Source organism: Drosophila albomicans, chromosome X (assembly GCF_009650485.2).
Source record: "Drosophila albomicans strain 15112-1751.03 chromosome X, ASM965048v2, whole genome shotgun sequence".
Classification (NCBI taxonomy): Eukaryota; Metazoa; Arthropoda; class Insecta; order Diptera; family Drosophilidae; genus Drosophila; species Drosophila albomicans.
The window spans coordinates 9,216,425-9,241,705 of record NC_047627.2 but is presented as its reverse complement, the minus strand read 5'-3'; the positions used below and the strand labels follow the sequence as shown (position 1 = coordinate 9,241,705).

Sequence of the window (25,281 nt, the reverse complement as noted above, 5' to 3'; positions counted from 1 at the left end):
AAGCTCGGAACTACCAAAGAGAGGATGTTTGTTAATGAAGTTTGTAGCTATAGTGTTAGTTTTCAACTGCCCTGATCCTCAAAATCGAACAAAAAAAAACGCAACAACATTTTTTAAAAATGAAACCACTTAACACATTGCAAGAAAAATGAATAAATAACGATATGAAGCTACTTAGTGTACAGTTAACGAATACTCTATATACATTTACATATATATATATATACACATAATTATACCATAAATTATTGAAAATTGTGCAACTTGTTAATAGGGCAATCGCACGGCCTTTATTCAAATTGAGAAAAAAAAAAAACTTAGATATAACGAATATAATCAATTAATATGGGAATGGATATAGCAAACCAAAATAGAGCAGGATTAACCGGATAAGCTGATAATTCAAATTGATTCAAACTGGAATGAAAGTAATGCCAAAGCACAAGCAAATACAACAAACAAATATACAAACTTCGGCAAGCCGAAAATGAAATGCCTTAGCAGAGGGAAGACATCTGAAGAAACCGCAAAGCAAAAAAAGGAAACTAGGAGAGTATCTTCAATGGAAGCAGACCGAAGGAAACACATTTATCTCTGCTAGGGTGTGATAAGGATGTCAGGTAAAACGATGTCGAATGAAGAAGGAAGAAGAACTCCAAGCATCAAATAAATCAAAAACACCAATTACCAAACGCTTATACTAATAACTAATTAACAAATTAAACAATTTAAAGCCCGCACATAGTTGTACTTAAAAACCAAAAAGGATTCCGGGTCTTCAAATAGTATTTGAGATTTAAACAAAAACGAAAACGCAATGCAAAAATGCTAAATGCTAAATGCAAAACGCAACAAAACCAAACTCAGCAACTAATTACGATGATACAAATACCAAACACCAAGTAGGCAAAACGCTTTATTAACTACTTAATTAGACATTTTACAATTGTAATTAATAATAACCAATTCGTACATAGATCGAAATACTTAAATAAAAAATGGTGAAAAACAAAAAAAAAAACTTAATAATGAAACAAACGAAATGTTATTAAGGGCCAAAGTCCGAATGAGTAAAGGCATACATACATACATTAATATATGATGAAATACATACATACGATATATGCAAACATACATATATAGTATTTAGCATATAAAGATATATATACAGTAGATTCCGGTTATAGCGACTTTCAAGGGACCGACGATTTTAACCGAAAAGAGCAAAACAAATTTTTGTTTTTTTTTTTTATGGTTGCCATGTTCGTAATAGGGTTTTAAGATAAAACAAATTAATTTTTAAACAAAACAAAAAGAATTTATAAATTTCATTTAATATCATCGTTTTTCCTGCATGTTCCTTAGCATAAGCTAAGGCGTCAGCTAAAACTAACAGAGAGTAGTGAGAATATAAGAACCTTCCTGTCACAAGCAAGAGTGCCGATCACTGTTAAATACATACATTTCTAACAGCGTCGATTGATGCTTAAATTTTTTGGCATTATTTCGCTGATTTTTTTTTTTTCGTCGCAATATCCGGTTGAATTCTGAAAAATTTCGTCGGTATAAACGGTTTGTCGCTAAAAGCGGAGACGTTCTAAGCGGAGGCCCTTTCATATAAGTTTGTATGGGGACCAACCAAGCCATCGAGTTTTCGCCGTAATAACCGGTCGGACACTATAAGCGGAGTCGTTATAACCGGATTCTACTGTATATACCATAGTCATAATATTTAGACGAGAGACGCGTTCGCGATTTCCAATTCCATAATTAAGAGCGCGTCTCTCGATTATCGCTAACAAATTGAATACAGAGCAGAGTCCTTGCTTCTCCAACTGTTATAAACCACAGCTATGAATGAAAAATCATATAATTATCTATGATACTATACTATTTACGTGGAACATCAAGCGCACTAAACTAAAATACAACGCAAGTATTAACAAACAAACAACATCAAAGCAACAAAAACCAAATGAAGAAATAAATATAATTACGAGTATGATAATAACAAATCAATTACTTTTGCAAATAGCTCTTATCGAATATTGAATATTCTATATCGAATATGAAATTATATATATCTACAAAAAAAAAAAAAAAAAAAAAAAAACAACGAAAACAAAACAAAAAAAAAACATTTAACTTTTGTATAACTATCAAAGTATTGTTATAACATTGCTGATTACAACTTGAACGAATTAAGAAAAAAAAAAACAACAAATAACAACAAAAAACGCAAACCAGCCCACAACAGAAAGAAGAAAATACGATGAGGATGTGAAGTAAAAAGAAGAAAACAGAAAAAAGAAACCAATGAGTTATTGTAGCTTTAATGAAAACATATATATTATATATAAATATGAACGTGACGGTAAATCAAATCGATACACACACAAATTATATTCGTTGTAAATGTTAAAATATGTGTTAAATTGCAAATGGCAAATGAAACAATTCTCAACAATAAAATGAAGCGAAAGGTTCATAAAAAAACCCAAAAACAACACGAAAACATTGAAACATACATAACAAGCATAGCTAATAAAACAAACGAGAAACAAATAACAAATATATATATTAAAAAACCAAAAAAAAAAAAAAAAAAATGGATAATAACGATAACTATTACAAATTTTTGTGTCTGCATATTTGAAAAACATACAGAAAAACCGAAAAAAGTATATATATACATCCATACATACACATATTACTGAATAAACAATATTACAAAATGTATTCCAGTAATTTGCTTAAGATCTTTCCATTTCTTTGGCGGTTAACAACTTGTTCAAGTACCTTTGAGTGCATTGCAGTTGATCAAGGTCACGTTAATTAATGTCTGGCCGCAAGATTAGATAAGTATTCAAAGCCACAAAAGAGTCATTCTGCACATTGACTGATTGCTAATCATCAAGTAAATAAAACTATAGTCGACTGTGAGATACCCTTTGTCGAAGTTATTTATTTCATTCATTATTAAGTCATTTTAGTTTTTGAACTTCGCGATCCATATTTATTGATATCTATCAATAGATATCGATCCCGTGGAGCAAATGCACCAAGTCCTATCAAAATGTGTTACGAAATATGGCCAAGATAGGCAAAAATTTCTAACTTCTTAATGTGCAGCAAATACATTTTTTGTTGCATACTTTGAGGATGCGTCAAAGTAAATGGTTATCCCAAATATAGATATAACTCGGCAGGATCTGAAATGATTTTGATAGGACATGCGTTTTTGTATTCACAGAGGTCAGCAGTATCGATTTGCATTCAAGAATTTGCAAAATTATACTAAAAAAATTTTCGAAAAATTTTCCAAGGGGGTGGCATAGAAAAATCGTCCTAATTTCAGATTTTCCGCTGTAACTTCGCCATTTTAAGGATGATTCGGATGTCCTTTTCCAAATCGGTAGGTGGTTATGAAAAGATGCAGAAACTAAAATAATATCCTTGAAAGTCCTTCAAACGGCTGAGATAAAAGGACTTTTTGCTCTGTAGAAAATTAACGATATCTCAAGAGTCCTTGGCAGGATCACACTGAAATTAGTGTCAATCAATTTATATTTAACAGGGCTATAAACCTACCAAAGCACATTCAAATCGTCCTGTTACTTTGTGAGATATTCAGGATTTTGTAATTTCGACCATTTTCTACTCGCTCTGAAGCTGAAATTTTACAAGTATTGGATTCTTAGATAACACCATAGTTTTTTGATGCCAATCGATAGATATCGATACCACGAATCGATTGCAACAAGTCCCGTCAATATCCGACAGGATATGACTGAGCTAAGATCAGTTTTCTAAAACTTGCACATCACTTTCAATTTTTTGTAGCATAATTTCAGGCCGCATAATTTTAATGTTAATCGCCACATATAGCAAATACATTTTTATTGCATACTTTTAGGCTGCTCCAATTTAAATTGTCGTTGACTTTCAGCACTTCTGCTTACTGCTGATTTATGTACGCCTGGTATTTCGCTAGCTGTTGTAGCACATTTGTGCTGTTCGGGGCGATGTATGTGTGTATGATGTATGTATGTATGTATAAAGGTTTCATGAACTCTTGAATGAATTTCCTTGCAAACTGCCGCGTAGAGCAGTTGAAATACCAGGCGAACATAATGGAGTAGCAAGTGGATTTACATCAAACGCAAGCAGCAGATATTTTGTGTAGCATACTTTCATGCTGCTTTTGAAGCAAATTTTAGCAAACTATGCGTATTACATGTAATTGCAGAGGTTTCGATGTGCTTGTATTGAATTACTTACCAGTACTTACCTTGAGGTAGCTTATTTTTAAGCTTTTTGTTGCTTTTCTTAATATATTTAAATTATTAAATAGTCAGTACATTATTGTCAATATAAATAACAAAACATTATTTGAGAACATAGAAAGTAATTCTAAAATATCTACAATGCACTTCGAAGATTAGCCAATAAATATTAAAATTTCTAATTCTTCAATTGCCAATTGAATCAATTGCGTTGGCATTTAGCAGAGCTAAACGCTGTTAAGCGTACGCTGAACTGCAACCCAAATCCCAATGCATTGATATCGCATGTTGATTAGCAGCAATCAGCAACTGATTGAGCGAGTGGTCTCAGCATTTAATCAGTTCTCGAAGTGTGCGGCAAACGAAACGTTCACGATGGCGCTGCTGTGGTTGCTGTTTAGCTTGATGTTCGTCTTGCTGTTGGTTTGGAGCAAACGTGAGCTAATTTTCCTGGGCAGTAGTTTGGCAGGTCCTTGGGCGATGCCGTTGCTGGGCAATGCGCAGATGGTGGGCAAATTGAAGCCAGAATGTAAGTCGCATGTAAGCAGTGTTTAGTGCATAGCAAGCAGTGAAAGCAGTTCAAGCAGTTGGTTGTTGCAGTCATCTTTCTGGTGTTTACAGAGCTGCGCGAACGCTTTAACGACACCTATCGCCTTTGGCTGGGGCCACAGCTCTGGGTGTTTCTGCATACCGCCGAGGAGACACAGCAGGCGCTACACGATCCCACGCTGCTCAAGGCGGACACATTTCAACAGCTATCCCCATTGATTGGCAACGGCCTCTTGATTAGCCATGGCCGCTATTGGGCCACACAGCGTCGCCTAATGACGCCAGCGTTTCAACCGCAGTTATTGCGCAGCTTTGCGCCAGCTGTGGCCAAGCATGCCGATCGTCTGTTGGTGCGACTGAAGCAAACGAAGGGCGTCGCCATTGAGGTGACCGATCATCTGTTTGCTTGCCTGCTGGATGCCATAGTGGACACCTCTATGGGTCATCAGTTGAATACTCAAGAGCAGCAGCACCACTCACCCATTGTGTCGGCGTTTCATCGCAGCGGCGAACTGCTCTTCAAGCGTATGATCAATCCGATGTTGGCCTCTGACTTTGTATTTAAACGCACGGCACTGTGGCGAGAACTGAGCGCGCAGTTAGATGTGATACACACGCTGATGGAGGGGGTCATAGAGCAGCGAGCCAAGCAACTGAAACAGGAGGAGGAGGAGGAGCAGGAGGACGAAGTGCAGCGTAAACCACGCATTCTGCTTGATGCACTGCTTTCGGCACCGCTGAGCAGGCAGCAAATACGCGACGAGGTCAACACTTTTGTGTTTGCGGTGAGTAACCAGGGCTATCGACTGTCGACAACATCGATATGCTGCACAGCTATAAACATTCAGGCAGTGTGACCATTCAATCCATTTTTTTTGTCTAGGGCGTTGACACGACCACTGCGTCCATGGGTTTTGTGCTGTATGCGCTGGCCAAGTATCCTAATGTGCAGCGGCGTCTGCACGTCGAAGTGGCTAAGTTGCCACCTGGCGGCGCCTTCAATTTGGATGCCCTCAATCAGCTGGTTTATCTGGACGCTCTCATCAAGGAGGTACTTCGTCATTACACCATTGTGCCCAGCACTGGTCGCCAGACGACCAAAACTACAACAATTGGCGGTCGTCGCTACTGCGCCGGCGTCACGCTCTGGATCAATATGTATGGCTTGGCCCATGATGCCAGCTATTTTGCCGCACCCTATGAGTTCAATCCAGATCGTTGGCTGCCTGATAAGCAACACAAAGAGACGCCACCGCCTCCTTACAGTTACATACCCTTCTCGGGTGGTCCACACGTGTGCATTGGACGCAAGTATTCGCTGCTGCTGATGAAGCTGCTCACAGTGCGCATTGTGGACAGCTTCCACTTACAGCTAGCTGATCCCTTGGAGGAGCCTGTTCTGATGGCGCAGATGGTATTGCGCTTTCGCGATGGCATAAACATCAAATTTCTGCCTCGCAACGTCGAAGAATAAAGTGTCGGAGAACCTTAAATGTATAAAATTATAGTTTACTACATCATATTGTTGGTTTTCATATAAAGCTTAATGTGTTGATACATTACCTCGGTATATTTCATGAAACCATTTAGTATATTTAACGTTCATGTTGTGTATGTATCCCTGGCACCAAGTTTGAACGACGCGTCTTTTTGATAATTTTGTCAGTTCCTTACACACGTTGATTTGTTTTACACTTTTGTTTGTTTATATATTTTTGATTATCTTGTACATTGGGACATTTGTATTGCGGCGCATCATGTGGATGAAACGTTCAAAGATACACGACCAGGGCTGCAGCAGCACACAGCTTAACTTTCTGCGTGAAAACAAACTGTTATCGATGCGTCGCATGGAGCGTCAACGGCAGCCGGTACCCCGCTATGAGCTGCCCACAACGGCATCCATGGGACGTCGTGCCGTCACACCGCCGCTAATTGAGACGCAACGTCGACTCATCGAAGGTGGGCGCATGGGACGTGCTTGTTACGGATTAAGCGCGGTTTCTACCGGCGAGAGCGTCGGCGGACAGCGGTCTGAGAAGCAAATCCAGACAGAGGACATTAATGATCAGCAGTTCCTCAGTGCGGCGCTACTCAAATGCACTGAGCAGGCACAATTGTTGCGTCCTACTTGCAGCGAAGGCGACGAACCGCCGCCGTTGCCAGTAACTGCTGCCTCAGGTGATGAAGCGGGTGATCAACTGCGACGCACTGCCTCCAACTTTGAGCTCGGCAAGAGGTCGGCACAACGTCGCAGCTGTCATGCTGCTGTCTTGCCGTGCACACGGCAACAGCATCTACAAAGGCATTTCGACGATGTGGCGACCGCACTGCCACGTGCCAAACGTGCCTCGACAGCAAAAGTGCAGCCAGATAACGAAGAGCCTGCTGACAATGGCCTGTCACGTGCGTTGCAGTTGTCCATACCCGATATTACAGACGTAGAGCAGCATCCACAGCTGGATCAGCCGCTGAGCACGCGCAGCAATTCCTCTTGTGTCACTCACAAATCACAAGCCATCTCTTCAAGCCCCGGGCCCGAGGGGACAACAACAACAATATGCCAGCAAACTATCGAGCAGGAGCGGAGGAGCACTGATCAGCAGGTGCTGCTGACGGAGCCGCAGCGTTTGGCATTGCTGCAAGCGGCGCAGGCGCGATACAACGATCTCATATGGCAGTACAATCGGTTACCTATCTCGATGGGCACGTTGCGTGTGCGCAATCTCAAGATCGAATTAGAGAACGAACTGGATCGGCTCGATGGCGATTTAAATATGCTGACGCTACCGAAGATCTACATCAGACGTGACCAGTTGCAGCAAATCTCAAGTATATCATGCTGTTAATTAATCTCCATTCTTTTTATCGATAAACATGTGATCGAAAGCATTCTAGTCAGTATAATTTCTTATCAATCTTTTTCTTTATCTGCTGGGGGAATGCCTCTATGCAAAACGATAACAATTTAAATTTCGACAGTAGGCTTATCGACTACTACTGGTGGCTATCGGTTGCATCAATACACAGCGAATGCAATATTAGTAATTTAAATGGTTACATTTTTCTTAAACATTTTCTCGCATATATTAATGTAAGTGTATATTCGTTTAAGCTTGCGGTCATATAAATTTGTTATCGAGCGAGTAATAAATCGTAATTAACTAGTGTGTACACACTTTTTTTGTTTCCAACACCAATCGGCCGACGCCGTCAAATTATCGATGATATCCCACCATTTTTCGAATTTTTTTGCAACAGAACTGCTGGAAAAACTCTTGCAGGCATTTGTTTTAAGTGTTTTGTGTTAAAACGTATGTATTAATTTAACGTGCATCATTTTCGTCGTCTACGTGTTGCATGCCGCAAATTGTACAATAAATCACTAAATACAAAATAATCCAGGTAAGCGGGCGAAGATGAGAAAATATGATCGCCATTCTTCATCGTCCTATCTTTTGTGACAGTTGTTCAATTAGTGTAAAATCTCCTTGTCATGTCGGATTCGGTGGCTGTGGCATTGCGCGTGCGTCCGCTCGTTAAATCGGAACTTGAGCGCGGATGCCGCATTGCGGTGCGCCGCTTGGTTGACGGCGTGCCACAGGTAACGGTGAATCGCAACGATTCGTTCACCTACAACTATGTGTTCGACAGTAGCGACAGCCAGCAAGGCATCTACGAGAGCTGTGTGCAAGGCATGCTCAAGAAATTGCTCAACGGATACAACGTTACCATTTTAGCCTATGGACAAACAGGATCTGGTAAAACGTTCACCATGGGCACAGCTTTCGATGGTGTGATGGATGAAAATGTGGGCGTAATACCTCGTGCTGTGCACGACATATTCAAGGAGATGGCCGCCATGGAGGAGGAGTATAACTTTGAAATCAGCTGCTCGTTTGTCGAGCTATATCAGGAACAGTTTTTTGATCTGTTCTCGACAAACAAACGCGAAGAGAGCACTGTCGATATTCGCGAGGATAAGAATCGCATTGTTATACCAGGACTCACCGAGGTGGAGGTAAAGAATGCCAAACAGGTTACCGATCAACTGATGCGTGGCTCCTCGGGACGTGCTGTTGCCTCCACAGCCATGAATGAGACCTCATCGCGTTCGCATGCCATCTTCACGCTAACTGTGGTCGCTACCCGTAAGACCGGCCAGTAAGTATCCAACGCAAAAAGTCAATTTAATCGCTTTACATTAACATACTTTAAAATGCATAGAAAATCGGTGACCACGTCCAAGTTCAATTTGGTGGATCTGGCGGGCTCGGAGCGGTGCTCAAAGACACTAGCCAGTGGTGATCGCTTCAAAGAGGGCGTCAACATCAACAAGGGTCTGCTGGCGCTGGGCAATGTCATCAATGCACTTGGCTGTAAGTATTGTATTTCCTGCTCGATTTGCGAACCGACTACTAATCGTATGTTTTCTCATTGCTTAGCTGGACAGTCGGTTGGCTACGTGCCCTATCGCCAGTCGAAGCTAACGCGACTGCTGCAAGATTCCCTGGGCGGCAATTCCGTAACACTGATGATAGCCTGCGTCAGTCCCGCCGACTATAATGTGGCCGAGACGCTCAGCACGCTGCGCTATGCGGATCGAGCGCTGCAGATCAAAAACAAGCCCGTTGTCAATTTGGATCCGCATGCGGCTGAAGTGATGATGCTAAAGGATATCATACAGAAGCTGCGCATGGAATTGCTGGCGAGTGGTGGCGGTGGCGCAGTTGCTGGCCTTGCAACCACTCTTGGCGCTGGCATTGAGAATGGTGGCAATTCGGCGCTGGAGGGTCAACGGATTAGCGAGCAACTGCAGCAGCTGCAGGAGACGAATGCGCGCATTGAGAAGATGAATCGTCGACTGCAGCAGGAGCTGCAACAAACACTCATCGATCTGGCCGAGAATGAGATGCGCGCCCACATTGCCGAAGTGGCGCACGAGAAGCTCAAGGCGCATGTGCACGAGCTGAAGATAAAGCTGACGGAGACAACAATCCCGCAGATGGAACAGATGGCTGGGGAACAATCGCAGTCCGATGTGCAGTGGCAGCAGCAATTGCGCGATATTACGCAGCTAGTGACGTGCGTGGACGAGGAACTGCAGCAAGCGGAAAGCGTTTTGCTAACGCATCGCAACGAATGTCTCAATGGTAGCGGCGTTGCCGGCGGCGGCGGTGTCCATGATGAGGGCAACTCTGGCTCGAGTTGTGGCGATGAAACACATGAGCTGCTGCAGTCGGCGAATGAGGAGCACACGATGAAGCAACTGAATCTAAATGGCGAACTGCGCAGCATCAATCGCCAGCTGAATTTGAAGCAGGAGCTGCACGATCGCGTGATGCGCAATTTCTCGCAATTTCAGGACGATGACATCGATGAGAAGTTCAAGCAAAGCGAACAAAAGATCGAGCTGTTGGAGACCGAGCGACGTGAACTGTTGGATCAGTTGCGCAACATCAAGTCAAAGGATACATCGTGCAAGCTGGCAGAGGAGCGGCGCAAACGTTTGAAGGTGTTGGAGAACGAGGTGAGCGAAATGCGTCGCAAGATTGTCCAGCAGGCGAACTTGCTGAAGATTCGCGAAAAAGAGAAGGAAAAGATACAGAATCTGAGCACCGAAATACGCGCCATGAAGGAGTCCAAGGTGAAGCTGATACGTGCAATGCGCGGCGAATCCGAGCGTTTCCGCCAGTGGAAGCTGAACAGCGAGAAACAGATGACGCAGCTTAAGAGCAAGGATCGCAAGATGCAGAGCGAAATGGTGCGCAAGGAGACGCTGCATGCCAAACAGCGGCAGGTGCTGAAGCGCAAATGCGAGGAGGCGTTGGCCACCAACAAGCGGTAAGTTAGCCAGCAAATCGATATACAAAGCGAGACAGGTGTTAATCAATCTCTCTCGCTCTCTTTTGTGTAGTCTAAAAGATGCCCTAGAGCGTCAACGTGCGGCCCAAGCGCAACGACAGCGACACGCCAAGGATCAACCGGGTGCAGCCAAGCTGGATGCGCTTGTCGATCGCGAGCTCGAGGTGATACTCTCGCTCATCGATGCAGAGCACAGTTTGGAACAGCTGATGGAAGACAGAGCTGTCATCAATGCTCATTGCAATGAGATCAAACAGTCGGCACAGACACAACCACAGGGCGAACAAGCACAGCTGCTGGCCAGCCTCGAGGAGGAGCTGGAGATGCGTAACGCACAAATCGCCGATCTGCAGCAGAAGGTGTCCACCATCGATTTGGATAGTCGAATTCGTGCGCTTTGCGAGAATGTTCAGAGCATTGGTGAATCGCGGGCGATTAACAAGCAGCTGCTAAAGAGTCTGGTGCAACAGCGACGCGAACAGTCCCAGGGCATCATGGAGCAAAAGGTGCAGCGCAGTCAGCTGAACGAGGCGCAGCAGCGCCTCGAAGAAATGGCCAAACGTTGCCGACAAGCCGAATACAAGCATGCGGAACTGCTACTAAATCAACAACGCAGCTACGAGGAGAAGGTAGCGCTGCTATTGCGCACAACACGGCCAAAGGGCGATGACGAGAACAATGATAAAGCTAAGGATGCGGTGCGTGAGCAGTTCGTGGAAGAGACACTGCGCTCCATGGAGGCGCTGCAGCAGGAGGTGGACGCGCTAAAGGCCAAAGCACAAAAGAAAAAATCACACATGGAATCACTAGTGTATGAGACCGTTGACTTGAATACTAGTTATGACAGTGAAGAGATCCAAGATTTCGTGGACAGTGATCCCGAGTGGATACCAGAACCCAAACGTTCCAGAGGTCCGGCTAAGCACAAATCCAATTCAACGGCACCATCTGCAACTTCGTCGCCCGAGGCAAAGGCCACCAACATCAGTTCGACAAGCAATGCGAATTTATCGAACACCACCGACTCGAGTTTGATGACAACTGTGACTGAGACTAAAAAATCCTGTCGATGCAAACGCTTAAAATGCAACACAAAACGTTGCAAGTGCAATGCAATGGATCGCGGATGTGGTCCAAAGTGTGGCTGTCACGGTGACTGCCAAAATCCCCTGAATGGAGGCGACAGCAATGGCGGCAAGGAGAACGATTCGTCGGCGCCGAATTTGACTACCACGCTCAACAGCCTGTCGTCCAAAGCCATCAATGGAGATATCGATGAGCCCAACTCAACTCCCGACACTATACGAAATGTTAGTCCATTGAAGAACGCAAATTCGATACAGTCAACGCCCAACGTTACGTTATCCATGTAAGTGTCATCATTATAGACAACAAATTTGCATTTTCATTGACTTCTCATTTTTCATGCCCCAGCCGTCACTCGCAACTCACTTTGAATACGCCATCCGCCAAGAAGAAGTTTTTTTGAGATGCCTCCTCGTACTCGATCCGAACAATAATTTTTTTTCTCATACACTATTAGTTAAGTTAGTTGGTTCTCTTAAGTTATTGTCTTAGATTTTAATATGTTTATCTATTATTTGAATTTTACTCATTAGCCCTTTTAAAAATTCCTTTCGAGTTGTAAAATGTTATACGTGAATTTTTTTGTGGCCCAGAACTGAGAGTTGTACATTTCTTTTATATAACAAATTAATCATAGCAAACAGAATTAAGTATAGGAATACCTAAAGAAAAATCTGTGTTATCTTCGAACACATTTCTTCTCCAATACCTATTCAATATTTCTTTAGTAATTTAAATAAAATGTTTTCATATACGCAGTTCGAATTGTTTCTCATTGATTAGTGGAATTTATTCAAATAAGTCCCATGAACCTTAGTAAATTCTTTGTCGATAAGAATGATCGACAGAAAGTTGGTTGATTGGTTTTTCCCGGGGAATTTTTGAATTTGTTGCATAACTTGGTCTTTTGCACGAGTCATCACATTGATAATTAGAGCTACCAATTTATCTATCAATCGTTTTTACAGTCCACTCACACTATATCTTATAAAAATTGTCTTGTTAAAAATTGTCCTTGCTATTTTTCGCTTGCTGTTTATTAAAGAACTAACTTTCATTGGCACTTGAATCGAGAAATTTGAATTTTTTTTTATATTCATTGTAATTTATTTGTTTGAATAAATTTAGCTTTGCTTGTTTTTATACCCGCTACCCATAGGGTAGAAGGGTATTATAACTTTGTGCCGGCAGGAAATGTATGTAACAGCTAGAAGGAGGCATCTCCGGCCCTATAAAGTATATATATTCTTGATCAGGGTCAACAGCCGAGTCGATCTAGCCATGTCCGTATGTGTGTCTGTCCGTCTGTCCGCGTGAAACACTGTATCTCAGAGACTATAAGAGATAGAGCTATAATTTTTGCCACCCCCACTTACGCCCCCGCAAATAAAAAAATCGAATAACAAGCGTAATTTGAAAGCTAGATTTGCGAATTTTGGTACAATAATAACAATATACAATAATAACAATAGTAGTTATAATTCCTGAAAATTTGATTGCGATCAGATCAAAATTGTCGAAGTTATTAAAGAAATACTTTTGAATGGGCAAAAGCGCCTACTTACTAGGGGTTGCTAGTTGTTACTAGTTACTAGTTGCTTTGACCGTCAATCCGGTATATTGTGCCGTCTATGGTATATTTTGAATGCGGTACTATATCGATAAACAAAATATACCATTTGGTATGTTTTTAGCTTTTTTGTAGTATATTTGGTAAATTTTGAGAATACCGCAAAATGGGTGGCGGGTATCTCACAGTCGAGCATACTCGATTTTAGCTTTCTTACTTGTTTTTTTTTTTTCTTTAAAAAGAGATTGGGAGTTTTGTTTTTTTAATTTTTCATTTTATTATCGTTTTGTATTTGGTTCTTTTTTTTCTATTTGCAAACAGTTTTCTTGTTTTGTTTTTGTTATTGTATGTGTTGTGTGGATGTAAGAAGTGTAACTATGTGTGGGAGGGAGAGGTGATGTTTTCAAGGGGTGGGGGTGGGGGGGAGGATGACGACTCACTTCTGGCGGCGGCTTTGGGCTGTTGTCTATGCAAATGTGTATGTGTGTGTTTGGGTGTGAGCGTGTGTCTGTGTTTGTCTCTTAAAAGCACCAATAACAGTAACATAAAAAAAAGGTAGAGATATATACAGTTATGTATATAAGTACATAAGTTAATAAATGAATGCAAAAATTCGACGGGGCCGCGACCAGAACAGATCTTAAAACACGATATACAAAATATCATTCACACCATGTGCGTGTGTGTTTGTGTGTAGTTAAAGCCAACTTTGATCGGTTTTCATTAGGGTTAGTGTGTGTGCGTGTGTACGTGTGTGTGTGTTAATGTGCGTGTAATAAATACGAAATGTTTAACAAATGAAAAGCAATTGTTGCTAGTTTTTGGTTGTTTGTTTTTTTACGCTTTACGTTTTTTTTTTTTTAGTTTTTTGTTGCTACTATTATGGCGGTGTGTGTGTGTGTGTGAGTGTGTGTGTGTTGGTTGCTTACAGCTATACATACATATACATAATTAGGCCATACATAAAACATACATATAATATGTAAGTACACAAAAGTCTAAGATTGTTTCTCAATGTTCTTGTTGTGAGTGGATTGGTATTTTGGTGTGAATGATATTTAACATTTGTTGTTGTTTTTCTCTTTTTTGTTTTAGCAAATTTACAATACATTAATGTACACAGATTACATGTAGCTTTGTTTTGTTGTTTTTAAATAATAATAATAATAATAAAGATAATGATAATAATAATAATTCTACATAATATAGTACATACAATATATAAATATATAGCGTTTCTTTTAACTCTTCTTCTTCTTCTTCTTTAAATTTACTGCTGCTCCGCTGCATCGCTTTTTCTTCATCTTCTTTTCGTAGTTTTCCTTTATTATTTCTCAGCTTCTTCTACTAATGACTATCAAAAAAAAAAAATTACACTTAATGGAGAGGTCTAAAGATTAGAACGATTTCTTCTTCTTCTTGTTGTTGTTGTTGTTGCTTTCTCACGCTGTGTGTGTGTGTGGGTGTGTGCTAGTGTGTGTGCATATACAAAGCGTATACATATATATTTCTATGTGTAGAATCTGTTTGTTCTAGCGATTTTGGCAATTGCGTTCCATTTGATTATTTTGTTTGTGTTGCTGGAGCCAAAAGATTATTCAAAACGAACTTAGATGCCGTGTGTTTGTGTGTGTGCGTGTGTGTTGGTGTGCAACTTAAGCTTACAAAGTAACGAAGATCAGATGCTGCTGCTGCTGCTGTTGATGTTGATGACGATGTCGATGTTGATGTTGGATGTATAAAGTTGCTGCTGCTGCATCAGATTGTGCGATTACATTTTGTTGTTTTGTTTCATTTGGTTTGCATTTTGATTAATTGTTTTGTGTGTACGTGTGTGTGTGTGTTAATTACAGTTAATTACTGTCAAATCAATTGTTGTTTGCGCACTTAGACCGTCTCGAGGACACGCACATCCTTCTGCACCACATAGAACTTGTGCTTCTTGCCAACAAGTCCCCAAATGACAGCCACATTCTCGATAACAACATTGACGGGTATCGTGCACACAGCGCCCAGGACACACGCCAGAAACTTGAGCAGTCCAAAGCGATACAGCGAAAAGGATTTGATCACACCGAACACATACATATAGATGTTGATGGCCGCAATGAAGGCGCAGACGAAATCAACGAGATTGGGACACGGTATCGGATAGAGGCCGGCAAAGATGATGTTCGATGTCGAGAGCGGCATGGTCACCCACGAGTAAACACTAATGCCCAGCAGCAGCTTGTGCTTGAACGGTATCATCTTTGAGTGGACAACGAGAAGGATGCCCTGAAGCCAACGCTTGCGTTGCTGCAACAGATCGAGCAGGGTGAACGGTGACTTCTCGTACATCTCGCCCTCGATGAAATTGAACGTGTAGCCCTGACTGAAGGCGCGCATCGCAAAGAAGCAATCCTCGGCCACGGAGCCATCGATGCCATTGTCAAAGGAGACCGAACGTTCGGCGCCAACCTGCAAAATGTGAAATGTGAAATCAATGAATTAGAAATGTAAACAGAATTGAAGAATTGAACCAAGAGCAGCTCACTCACCTGAGTGACCACATAGCTGCCTTTCCAGCTGAAGAGTGGCTTGTGGAACAATTTGAACTGCAGCCGGAGTTTGCCCATGTCATCGGACACACGAAAACTGTCGGCCAAGGTGGTCAGCCAGTTGACCACATTCTCGTTGGCATAGGTGATGAGACCCTGGCCAAACGGATGCTTGCCATCGAGCACAAAATTGATGATGCCACGCACCGAATTCTCGGTGAGGAGCGTCTCCTCATCCAAATGCACAATCCAATCGCTATCGTTCAGCACATTCACCGTATCCTCGAGACAATACTGAAGTGCACGGGACTTGAACAAGGCGCCGGTCCGTGTCTTGTACTCCTTGGGCACAACGATCTCACGTATGCGTCGATGCTGGGCCAAATGCACCGCCTTGTCGGTGACCACCTCGATGAGAAAGTTCTCGAGGCCGGTGTCGAGGCACGTGTTGATGTTGCGCAGCACATTCATCTTGACGAGATCGGGGAAATCGCCCCGTGTGACCACACGGATGCAGATGAAGGGCGCTAACAGTGGGCTGCCCTTGAGCACAACCTTCTCGGGGAAGGCATTGTAGAAGACGAGGCCGCAGAAATTGAAGAGCACCTGGGGCAGGGTGAGGAGCGTGAGGAATCGCAGTAAGTACAGCAATACGGTGGCCACCTGGCCATACTCAGTCCATGGATCGACAATCGTAAAGGAGTTCTCATCGATCTTAATACCGCCGGAGAATACTTCGCAGATAACTATCACAGTGATGAGGAGCGTGCAGTGCAGCAGATGTTTAGTGGTCGAGTTCATCATATCGAGTGCCCACTGTCTCTCTTCCTCTTTCTATATAACTAGCTATATGTATAAATGTGTGTGTGTGCGTGTGTGTGTGTATGTGTGTGTTGTGTACTAATATTTAAACGTCGTTTGCAACTTTCACTGGGTGCCTTTTAAATCCTAAATTTTATGTATTAACTTCTATTTTTATTTTATTTAGTTTGTGTTCCAGGCGTAGGCTTCAAAAATGTGGGCGTGGCTCCGTTGTGTGTGTGTGTGCTTTGTTCGTAACTTCGTATCTTTGTGCCTCAGCTGAGAGAAAGGAGTTTTACTTTGTTTTATTTTGATTTCTTTGTGCCAGCTCTTCTTTTTGACTCTTTCGCAAAAAGGGAATTTCGTTCGTATCTTAATCGTAATCTTCTTTCTTTCTTTTTTCTTATAGATTGTATCTCTAGGTTATGCTATATGTTATATGTTATACTGTTGTATCTTTGTGGCTCTTCTCGCTCTCACTCTTTCTCGCTTCGTTTCGTTAAATATATATATCTTTTGTTTGTATATATCTTTTGTTTTCTATATCTTCTTTTCGTTGCATACAACACCCACAAGTTCGATTTCGAATTCGACTTCGACGTCGACTTCAACTGTTGCCCTTGGCTGTTGCCGTTGTTAATTCGCTTGGATTCGAAACCGTCACGGACACTGATGAGGCACTCATTTCTGCAAAAGCAAAAGAACACAAAATATAATACATATAAATAAATAAATACTCGACTCGACTCGAAATCAAAATGAATACTATTCAATTAAAGGGCCACTCGCTTTCGTCACACAGATATAGTAAATGAAAGAATTGATATATGTCGCTGTAGTTTGACTGAACTTAGATAATAGCCAAATACAACAAATCGACCGCAAGACTTTATCTCTCTCTCTCTCTCTCTCTCATATCAGTCAATTGAGTTTTTTGAGATTGTGTTGTGTTGTGTTGTGCGTTGCCAACCACCAATTGCCACATGGAATACCGTTAATTCTATTAGCCCAGTCATCACTAATCGCTGGTCGTCGGCATTATGATATCAGCAGCAGCGTTTCAAAGTGCCACCAAAACATTGCGTCATTCAAGGATATTGCCAATAAATAGATTGTTAAGTACAAGACAAATATGAAATATGAAGAGAGTTCATAAAAAAAATTCACATCTAGTATTCTTGATTCATTTGATTTAAATGCACTTGACTGAATTGAAAAGAATTCCATCAATCAAAATACAAATTTAGTTTTAATTAAAAATCAACAAAAAACGAAAGAAAGATCGATTGTCAGCGACTCGAAGGCGAAGAAAAGATTCTTTATACATATTGTAAACTAAAGTCACTTTTAAGTACAAATGTTCATAGATTTTAGCTATACTTGAGATGATTCCCACTCGTGGAAAAACCGGTTCAACAAATTATTGTATTTAGTTTACTAATATTTAAAATGGAATAGCAACAACAACTTTGGGGGCGTATTGAACTGCAAATCCGTATAATTTATGTAGATTTATGTGCGACTAATACTTGATACGACAGATCTAGCCAGTTAACTGTACTCCCTCCGAGCTGAGACTCGATATATAGATGATATCGTCGTGAGCACTTACGTCAGATATCAAAAAGAAACAATCGCAAAAGAAAAAAAAGAAAATTAAGACAGCTTCCAATTTGCCCAATTAGTCAGTCATCCAAAGAAATGTTATAGAAATGCCAAAAAAAAAAAAAAACAAATGGAAAATAAATAAATAGAAAACAAAGCTAAACAATTGCTATAAGAAACAGAAATGGAAAGAACAAAAAATTGACTGAAAATAGCTGCGAGTTTTACGACGAAATTTACAACTGTAAAGTGTGAAACCCACATGCCAAAGTGTGTGTGTGTGTGTGCGTGTGTGTGTGAGTGTGTTTATCAGAAGCATCGCGTGTGTATCAAGCCATAACCGAAGTGCTTAAAGCGCTCTCAAAACCAGCAACGTTTTTATTTTTGGTTATTGTTTTTGCTGTTGTTGTTTGCACCGAGATTGGCGAATGAATGTTGCCCGCATAACTACACACACACACACACACATACACATAGAGAGAGAGAGGGAGAGCATGTCACCTATTCGCCGCAGCTGGACTCGCGGTCGTATGCTTAATATAAATTTACATGAGGTCTAGCGCTATTTGGCCCCAATAATTATCAAAGTTCAAATGCCATCGATTAGATTCAAATTGCTTCAATTTCGTTTTCATTTTCATTCTCATTGTTGTTGTTGTTTGTGTGGCTCGTTTTTCAATAATTAAACATTTTATATTCATCCAGAGTTAAGAGAGGCCGCCGATGTCACATCGCATTTGAGTGGCGTGCACGCCAAGCGAGGGTTATACAACCTATATAAGTAGATATATATATATATATATATTCATAGCAATTAGCCTTCGCGTCAAGTCAATACAATTAGCTCGGCATAAATTGGGCAAACGTTACTTATACTATATACATAGAAGAGTGAAGTACCAAAACCCGCCCGAACAAACAAAACGCACAACAGAAAAATTCAACAGAAACAGAAACTAGAAAAAAAAAATAAAAAAAAAATAGCCACAAATATCAAAAGCAAACGCAACGAAACGAGGTATTAAGCGTCGTTTATCGCGATTGTCGGTGGAAATTTTGTATTTCGTTATTGATATTTGAAGGCATTAAACACATTATGATTTCTAAAGAAATTGATATGCATATATATTATATATATATTTCTTTTTATATAACATACATTCGATGCGATGCGATGACTCCTCGGTCATGACTAACCGGAATTAATAACAACACTCTATTCTATTTCGATTTGGTTTGGTTTGGTTTGCTTTTGCCACTCGTGCTTTCCCTATCCCCAAATCTTAGACGACAGTTTGTCCTTGTCAAGATAGCGGAGACAGACCGCAAAGTAAATACTCTCTACTCCATACTCTACTCGAGTTGCGAGTCTTGCGCTGCGCTCATCTGATGAGTGACGCATTTATCATTTATTTACGTTATTCTGGCTCATTAATCAACGTTTGATTAAGTGGAAATCAAGATTATTTAAATGTGACACACTTTGTGTGTGCGACAAGCGACAAACTTTACGTCTTATCTAACGACAACAAAGTATTCTTGTCTATTCTATTTATTTAAAGCCTAATTATTAGCACTAATTTTATGGGAAAATACCGTTTTGCAAGTGACTAACAAACAAAAGGGAATTATTGGAATTATTTGTTGAAACTAATTTATTGAGTATTCCGCAAATCGACGACAACTTGTTCGCTTTGTTTATTGTTTCAATTCGTGATGGTGACAAAAATGTAATGACTAACACAATTTGTTTAACTACTTCAAAATAAACGTAACATTTTTCAGAAAGATTTCAAGAGAGCGGAATAAAGTTCATTTCCTGCATGTTTGCAACATAATAAAGTGATTCACATCAAGAGAATTAAGTGAGAAACGAAATATAAAAAATGTACTTTTCAAGTTTACAATGAACTAGAGTTTAATTGCTAAGCATCTCTCAAGTGCACACAGTGCACAGCTCAATCAATTAATATTAAATGAACATTGATCGCTTGACACAATCAATTAAAGAAGGTTGCTAGTTGGGTTGAGCACAGCACAGCACAGAACAACACATCAGAGTAATACCTCAACAAGCAAACCTCCATATTTCTATTTCCATTTCCATTGGCATTACGTCCAGTTTTGCTATGATTGCGATTACTGGGAATTGGCATTGGGTATTGTTGGAGTTGGCACGTTTCGCATTTGCGATTACGAGAGATGTTCATATAACTCAAGAGCCAGGCGACAACTGATAAGCCAAAGCGAGTGGCAAGAACAACATCTGGAGTTCTCTATATACATATATATATATTTGTGTGTATGCACCTCCATATCTTTAAGTTTGTGTGTGTGTGTGTGTGTTGAGTATTTATAATTTAGTGATTAATTGCGAGCGAATAACGATGACGATGAATTTGAACCGATACAAGATTTACTACTACTACACATACACACATATATACACACGCATACAATATATATTGAGTCGAAAGTTTATCAGCTGCAAAGCCCGCTGCAATCATTATTCACATGATTCATCTCGCTTTTAACTGAGCGCAAGTTCCGGCGAGATAAGTGAATAAGTAAAAATGTCTCATAGACAATACTTCAAGTTCCCTCCTCTGCTTGCAATCTGTCTCTGTTGTGTTAGGGGGCGTAATGAACCTGAATCACTTGCGATAAGCTATATATATGTATATATATGTATAAGCTATACTATATAGTATACTCGAGTGCAATCGTTTCAACAATAGACTTTGCATTAACAACAATAACACTCCGAGGCGAGAGTAGCATTAATAATAGTGCAACAAGTGCATTGCAAACGTTTGCTCGACTAGTTGCATACTCTGTAAGATAAGCTACAAATACACATCTGTTATATAGAATTAATAACTATTATTGCTTTATTGCCTGGCTTTTTCCACTCACAACTCAACTCATTGAATGAATTTACGAATGCGATAAACCCAAATCTAAACTCGTTGTAGACGAAATTCGTTTCCATCTTTCTCTGACGGCAGTTTAGGTCACGGGTTGCAAATTCGTGTGGTACACGCTGCGTATGCTTAACATTTGTTTGCTAATCAAACGCTGAGATACCCTGTAAAATTGCACCACGTGTCGCTTCACTGCACACACATAACAAAAAGAGGTGAAAAACAATGTGTTTTGTTGTTTCGCACAAAACAAACAATAAGTTGCAACAATTGAGAACACACACACACACACAAAAAAAATAGAGAGTCGGTCGAGTATTTAACATGGGACAGTGTTTAAACAAAAGGATTCGAGTACTATGCAAGTTATCTACATAGTTTCTGGTTAGTTAAATAATGCGAACTGCAACTGAAACTGATTCGGTTTGCTTTATGGAATTCCCTCCACCACCCCGAAACAAAAACACGGGTGCAATTAAACTGAGGGGGGAACGTCGCTCGTAAAGCCAACAAAAATGATCGTAAACCTTCCCAGTTTACAGTCGTTGTATATTATACACATAGTGTATATATAACTCATTTGGTTAATGCGTGCGAATCGTAATTGAAATCCAGACTGGAGTCCACACATTGAGTACAACACACAACACTCGAGTACATGTCGGTACATGTCCGTACATGCGAGTACATGCACACACACATTGCGCTGCCGTTGTCGCTGTCGATGACGATGACGATTTCGATGACCCCGTCGCGTACTTTGTAAGTGTGAGATTTTTGTTGTTTAGCAGCAGCGAAAGAGGGGCACTTAAAGTACAAAACCCCTTCTCCACCTCCGCCTCCCACACCTTGAGGAGTTACCCACCCGTGCACTGTAGATGTGTTGTTGTTTACGTTGTTAACAATCCATTGCAGAGATCTGTCTGTTAACTTTTCGCGGGCTTCGTTCACTTGCTTTGCTTTGCTGTTATTTTATTTAGTTTTTATTTTTACTTTTTAGTTTTTACTTGTTTTTTTTTTTTCGTTCGTTTTGTGAGGAGCTTCGAAGCTCGAACTTCGAAGGCAGCCGTTACACTGAGACGTAGACGAGGAGAGAACACAACACAATATGCCGACTGCGCTGCTACCAACAACTAATGAGTGTGTTTGGCTGTGTGAGTGAGACGGCGCGACATTGAGCACTTACTAAGTATGCGTGCTTACGGCTCGTACATATGTGTGTGAGCAGGCTGCGGGCTTATTGTACAAACACACACACACATGCCTGCATGCATACGTGTGTGATTGTGAGACGCAGTAATAATAATAAATTAAATATGTTATCAAAGTACAACACACTATTATTATTATTATTGTACATACAATGCAAAAAAACGTAAGTTCAACTTTAATCACACGCTCAATTCAGCTTTTCTTCTCATTTACTTTTTTCGGTTGCATTCAAAATGCCGGCTTCCATTGCATACAAACACACAAACACACAAGCATGCACGCATACTGCAGTTTGTATGAGTGCAAATATTAAGCGGTAGCTGCGTTGAACGTTTCTTGCGGGGGGGATTAACAGGTGTCCACTTGTGGGCCACTTGGACTTGGAATGCTACCTAATGTTGCTGTTGTTGCTGTGGTTGTCACGCGCTACCGATGCGATGCGAGTACATTTAGCGAGTACAAGAGTACCCTCTCCCCTCCCTCGTCCAACTCCTCTCCTTATCGGAGTAGGTTGTTCAAACACACACGCACACAAACGCACGGGCGTGGTTTTTATGTGTGTGTGTCTGAGTGGCTAGATAAGCAACCATCGCGTATACAATCAGGGTACGTTAATTATGCCTACAAATAATATAAACCGTAAGCAACATTTGTGACGACAAACAACAGCAACAAGAAATGCCGCAATCAGCAGTAGCCAGAGTAACCACGGTGTGTCCCAACTTCAATTATCGATTAATATTTCAAAAAATGCGTCATGTCAGCTTTAAAGCACAATTTATCGATTTGTATTTGCATATCGATATCGCTTGGGTGGGGATACATTGAACTTGCATTTCAAAACTCAATAGGGATACATTGAACTCGCCTTCACACGTACAAACACGTACATAGCACATAAAGTAACGCAAAATAAAACCGCTCCTACCAGAACAGAACAACCCCTCAAAAACCAACGTGTGTCCCGGCTACCTCAGTCACACCTTATTTGACACACATATGGCGCTTATTTAATGTTGTCACACTAATGTACAATTAATCCCAAAATCACAATCCTAGGGCACCCACATCTCCCAAACACTAGCACCAACATGCAAAGCGAGTCTCGTGCACGAACACACATACAATCATGTATATGTGTGCGTGTGTATTACGTACTAATGGGCCGGCGTCGCTAGCAGCGGCCTTGTATGCTCAACGAATGATGGGCAGAGACAAAACGCCAAAAAAGAAATGAAAAAAAAATAGTGCTAATACTAATATACACGCAGGTGCAGGTGCAGGTCCGTTAGAAAGCTCACGCTCTCGCTCTCACGACCATACACTCTCCCTCTCTCTTTTGCTCTTTCGATTTTGTACTCACCATGCTGTTGGTCACATAAAAAAGGCTAATGGTTTTGCTTGCTGCTGTCAAATATATGTAACAAGGAAGAGGAACTGGCAATGGCAATGGCAATGGCGTGTTGTCGCTTGTCTTCTGTTTTTTCTATTTTTTTCGCAGGAGCGGTCCCCGGTCAATAAAATCGCTGGCGTTTTGTTGTGGTTGTTACTCTTGTTGTTGTTGTTGTCGACGACGATAAGGCGCCAGACAAGCAGGCACTAAGCTTACGCACACGCGGGGGGAGAATGGGTAGAGCGCTTGGCTCTCCTTTTTTTCGTTACTCGCTCTTCTTGTTTTCTTAAGCACAGGGTGTGTCGTTCGCTCCTCGCGTAAACAAAACGTGAATATATCGATGACGCCCAAAGAAGAACTGATGCTGTATATTTGTATGAGTGTTTACATATGTGTGTGAGGCGGGGGCTTTGGGCGGATGCTCAAGTGCTTTGCCTTTGCGTGTGTGCGTGATTCTCTCTCTCTGCCTCCGCTCTTGTTGCTAGCCGTAGCGACGATTTGTTTGGTTTATTTTTATACTTAGAAAATGTATTTCAATGTTTCCTTGGCTTGCACAACAACAACAAATTCATTAATACTGGCGATCTTTATTCAAATCAACGTACACATGTATGTACATATATATTTTTTTAAATGTGCCTTGCTAATTTTTTGCGCTCCTCTCTCTTCGCGTCTCACACCCGGCAATGATGACGAGCATGCGACTTTATGCACCTCAAAAGTGCTGCTTCAACTCTCTCAAAACTTTTTTTTATTGCTTTCCTTCTTCACTTCTCCACTTGTGTCGATAACGAAACGAAAAAACAAAAAAAATATATAGAATAGAGTCACACACGCTAAATAATAATTTGGCCACAGTAAGCACTGGTATCGATCGAATTTTTGAATGCAGAGTGCAGCAGCGACCAGCGAGTATTTTTCCGATTAGTTTGTAAATTTTCTTCTATTTTTTTTTGGTACGTTTTGTGAGAGAGCGGCGACGACGACGACGGCGGTGGCGGGCACAATTTTTTTTTTTTTGCAAAAGTGATTTTGTTGTGCGAGTTCTGTTCGTAATGGAGCTTGTTGAACGGATGAGTTATTTACTTATATGTTACTTGCTTGGCGCGCACATTTTCGATTAAGCCCGAAAACAGTGACTGTGTTTTTTCCGAGTAAAAAAATTTATTAGTTGTTAGAGTTGCCAAATTCGCCAGCACTAAAGTTGCCAACTACCCCAACAAGAGTGCTGACGCTGCCAACTTATTGCAATTTAATAAGAATTGCCAACTGATTTAGTTTCTGATTGCGCATACATTAACCGTTTTTCATTATTTAAACTAATTGTGAAAAATGTGATTAAATCAATGGAATGTTGTCACTTTAAAGCTATTTTCTTAAGAGAAAAATAGAATGTTGGAAAAAATACAGTTATTTAAAATGAGCTGTATTTTTGTATGAACTATGCATT

General features: G+C 40.8%; 4 protein-coding genes across 5 annotated transcripts; 3 read left to right on the top strand and 1 right to left on the bottom strand.

The window, feature by feature from the left end:
- The first annotated feature begins 4,562 nt into the window (after positions 1-4,562).
- Positions 4,563-6,389, top strand: LOC117576882 (probable cytochrome P450 311a1). Its single transcript, XM_034261997.2, has 3 exons — positions 4,563-4,815; positions 4,887-5,620; positions 5,719-6,389. The coding sequence occupies exons 1-3, from the start codon at positions 4,572-4,574 to the stop codon at positions 6,307-6,309; spliced, it is 1,569 nt and encodes a 522-aa protein (XP_034117888.1). The 5' UTR covers positions 4,563-4,571; the 3' UTR covers positions 6,310-6,389.
- A 49-nt stretch (positions 6,390-6,438) lies between these two features.
- Positions 6,439-7,745, top strand: LOC117567805 (uncharacterized). The gene has a single exon (XM_034248043.2). It carries the CDS (start codon positions 6,593-6,595, stop codon positions 7,682-7,684), a length of 1,092 nt encoding a protein of 363 aa, XP_034103934.1. The 5' UTR covers positions 6,439-6,592; the 3' UTR covers positions 7,685-7,745.
- A 329-nt stretch (positions 7,746-8,074) lies between these two features.
- On the top strand, positions 8,075-12,545 carry LOC117574289 (chromosome-associated kinesin KIF4). Its single transcript, XM_034258053.2, has 6 exons — positions 8,075-8,240; positions 8,303-8,999; positions 9,063-9,214; positions 9,281-10,679; positions 10,753-12,069; positions 12,135-12,545. Exons 2-6 carry the CDS (start codon positions 8,332-8,334, stop codon positions 12,187-12,189), a joined length of 3,591 nt encoding a protein of 1,196 aa, XP_034113944.1. The 5' UTR covers positions 8,075-8,240; positions 8,303-8,331; the 3' UTR covers positions 12,190-12,545.
- Positions 12,546-13,608: 1,063 nt separating this feature from the next.
- On the bottom strand, positions 13,609-25,020 carry LOC117578035 (beta-1,4-mannosyltransferase egh). Of its 2 annotated transcripts, none has more exons than XM_034263153.2 (3): positions 23,802-25,020; positions 15,897-17,384; positions 13,609-15,816 (listed from the first exon to the last, which is right to left on the bottom strand). In XM_034263153.2, the coding sequence occupies exons 2-3, from the start codon at positions 16,698-16,700 to the stop codon at positions 15,244-15,246; spliced, it is 1,377 nt and encodes a 458-aa protein (XP_034119044.1). In that variant the 5' UTR covers positions 16,701-17,384; positions 23,802-25,020; the 3' UTR covers positions 13,609-15,243. The 2 variants fall into 2 exon arrangements, with proteins under 2 accessions (XP_034119044.1, XP_034119043.1); XM_034263152.2 differs by lacking the exon at positions 23,802-25,020 and adding an exon at positions 22,092-22,304.
- Between the last annotated feature and the right edge of the window lie 261 nt (positions 25,021-25,281).

Bases quoted from the DNA above. Each gene is read 5' to 3' on its own strand.
- LOC117567805 (XM_034248043.2), top strand. From the start codon at position 6,593: ATGTGGATGAAACGTTCAAAGATACACGACCAGGGCTGCAGCAGCACA.
- LOC117574289 (XM_034258053.2), top strand. From the start codon at position 8,332: ATGTCGGATTCGGTGGCTGTGGCATTGCGCGTGCGTCCGCTCGTTAAA. The intron at 9,000-9,062 runs GTAAGTATCCAA...TAAAATGCATAG, and splicing joins GCTACCCGTAAGACCGGCCA to AAAATCGGTGACCACGTCCA. The intron at 12,070-12,134 runs GTAAGTGTCATC...TTCATGCCCCAG, and splicing joins CCCAACGTTACGTTATCCAT to CCGTCACTCGCAACTCACTT.
- LOC117578035 (XM_034263153.2), bottom strand. From the start codon at position 16,700: ATGATGAACTCGACCACTAAACATCTGCTGCACTGCACGCTCCTCATC. The intron at 15,817-15,896 runs GTGAGTGAGCTG...CACATTTTGCAG, and splicing joins GCAGCTATGTGGTCACTCAG to GTTGGCGCCGAACGTTCGGT.
- LOC117576882 (XM_034261997.2), top strand. From the start codon at position 4,572: ATGTTGATTAGCAGCAATCAGCAACTGATTGAGCGAGTGGTCTCAGCA. The intron at 4,816-4,886 runs GTAAGTCGCATG...TGGTTGTTGCAG, and splicing joins GGGCAAATTGAAGCCAGAAT to TCATCTTTCTGGTGTTTACA. The intron at 5,621-5,718 runs GTGAGTAACCAG...TTTTTTGTCTAG, and splicing joins TCAACACTTTTGTGTTTGCG to GGCGTTGACACGACCACTGC.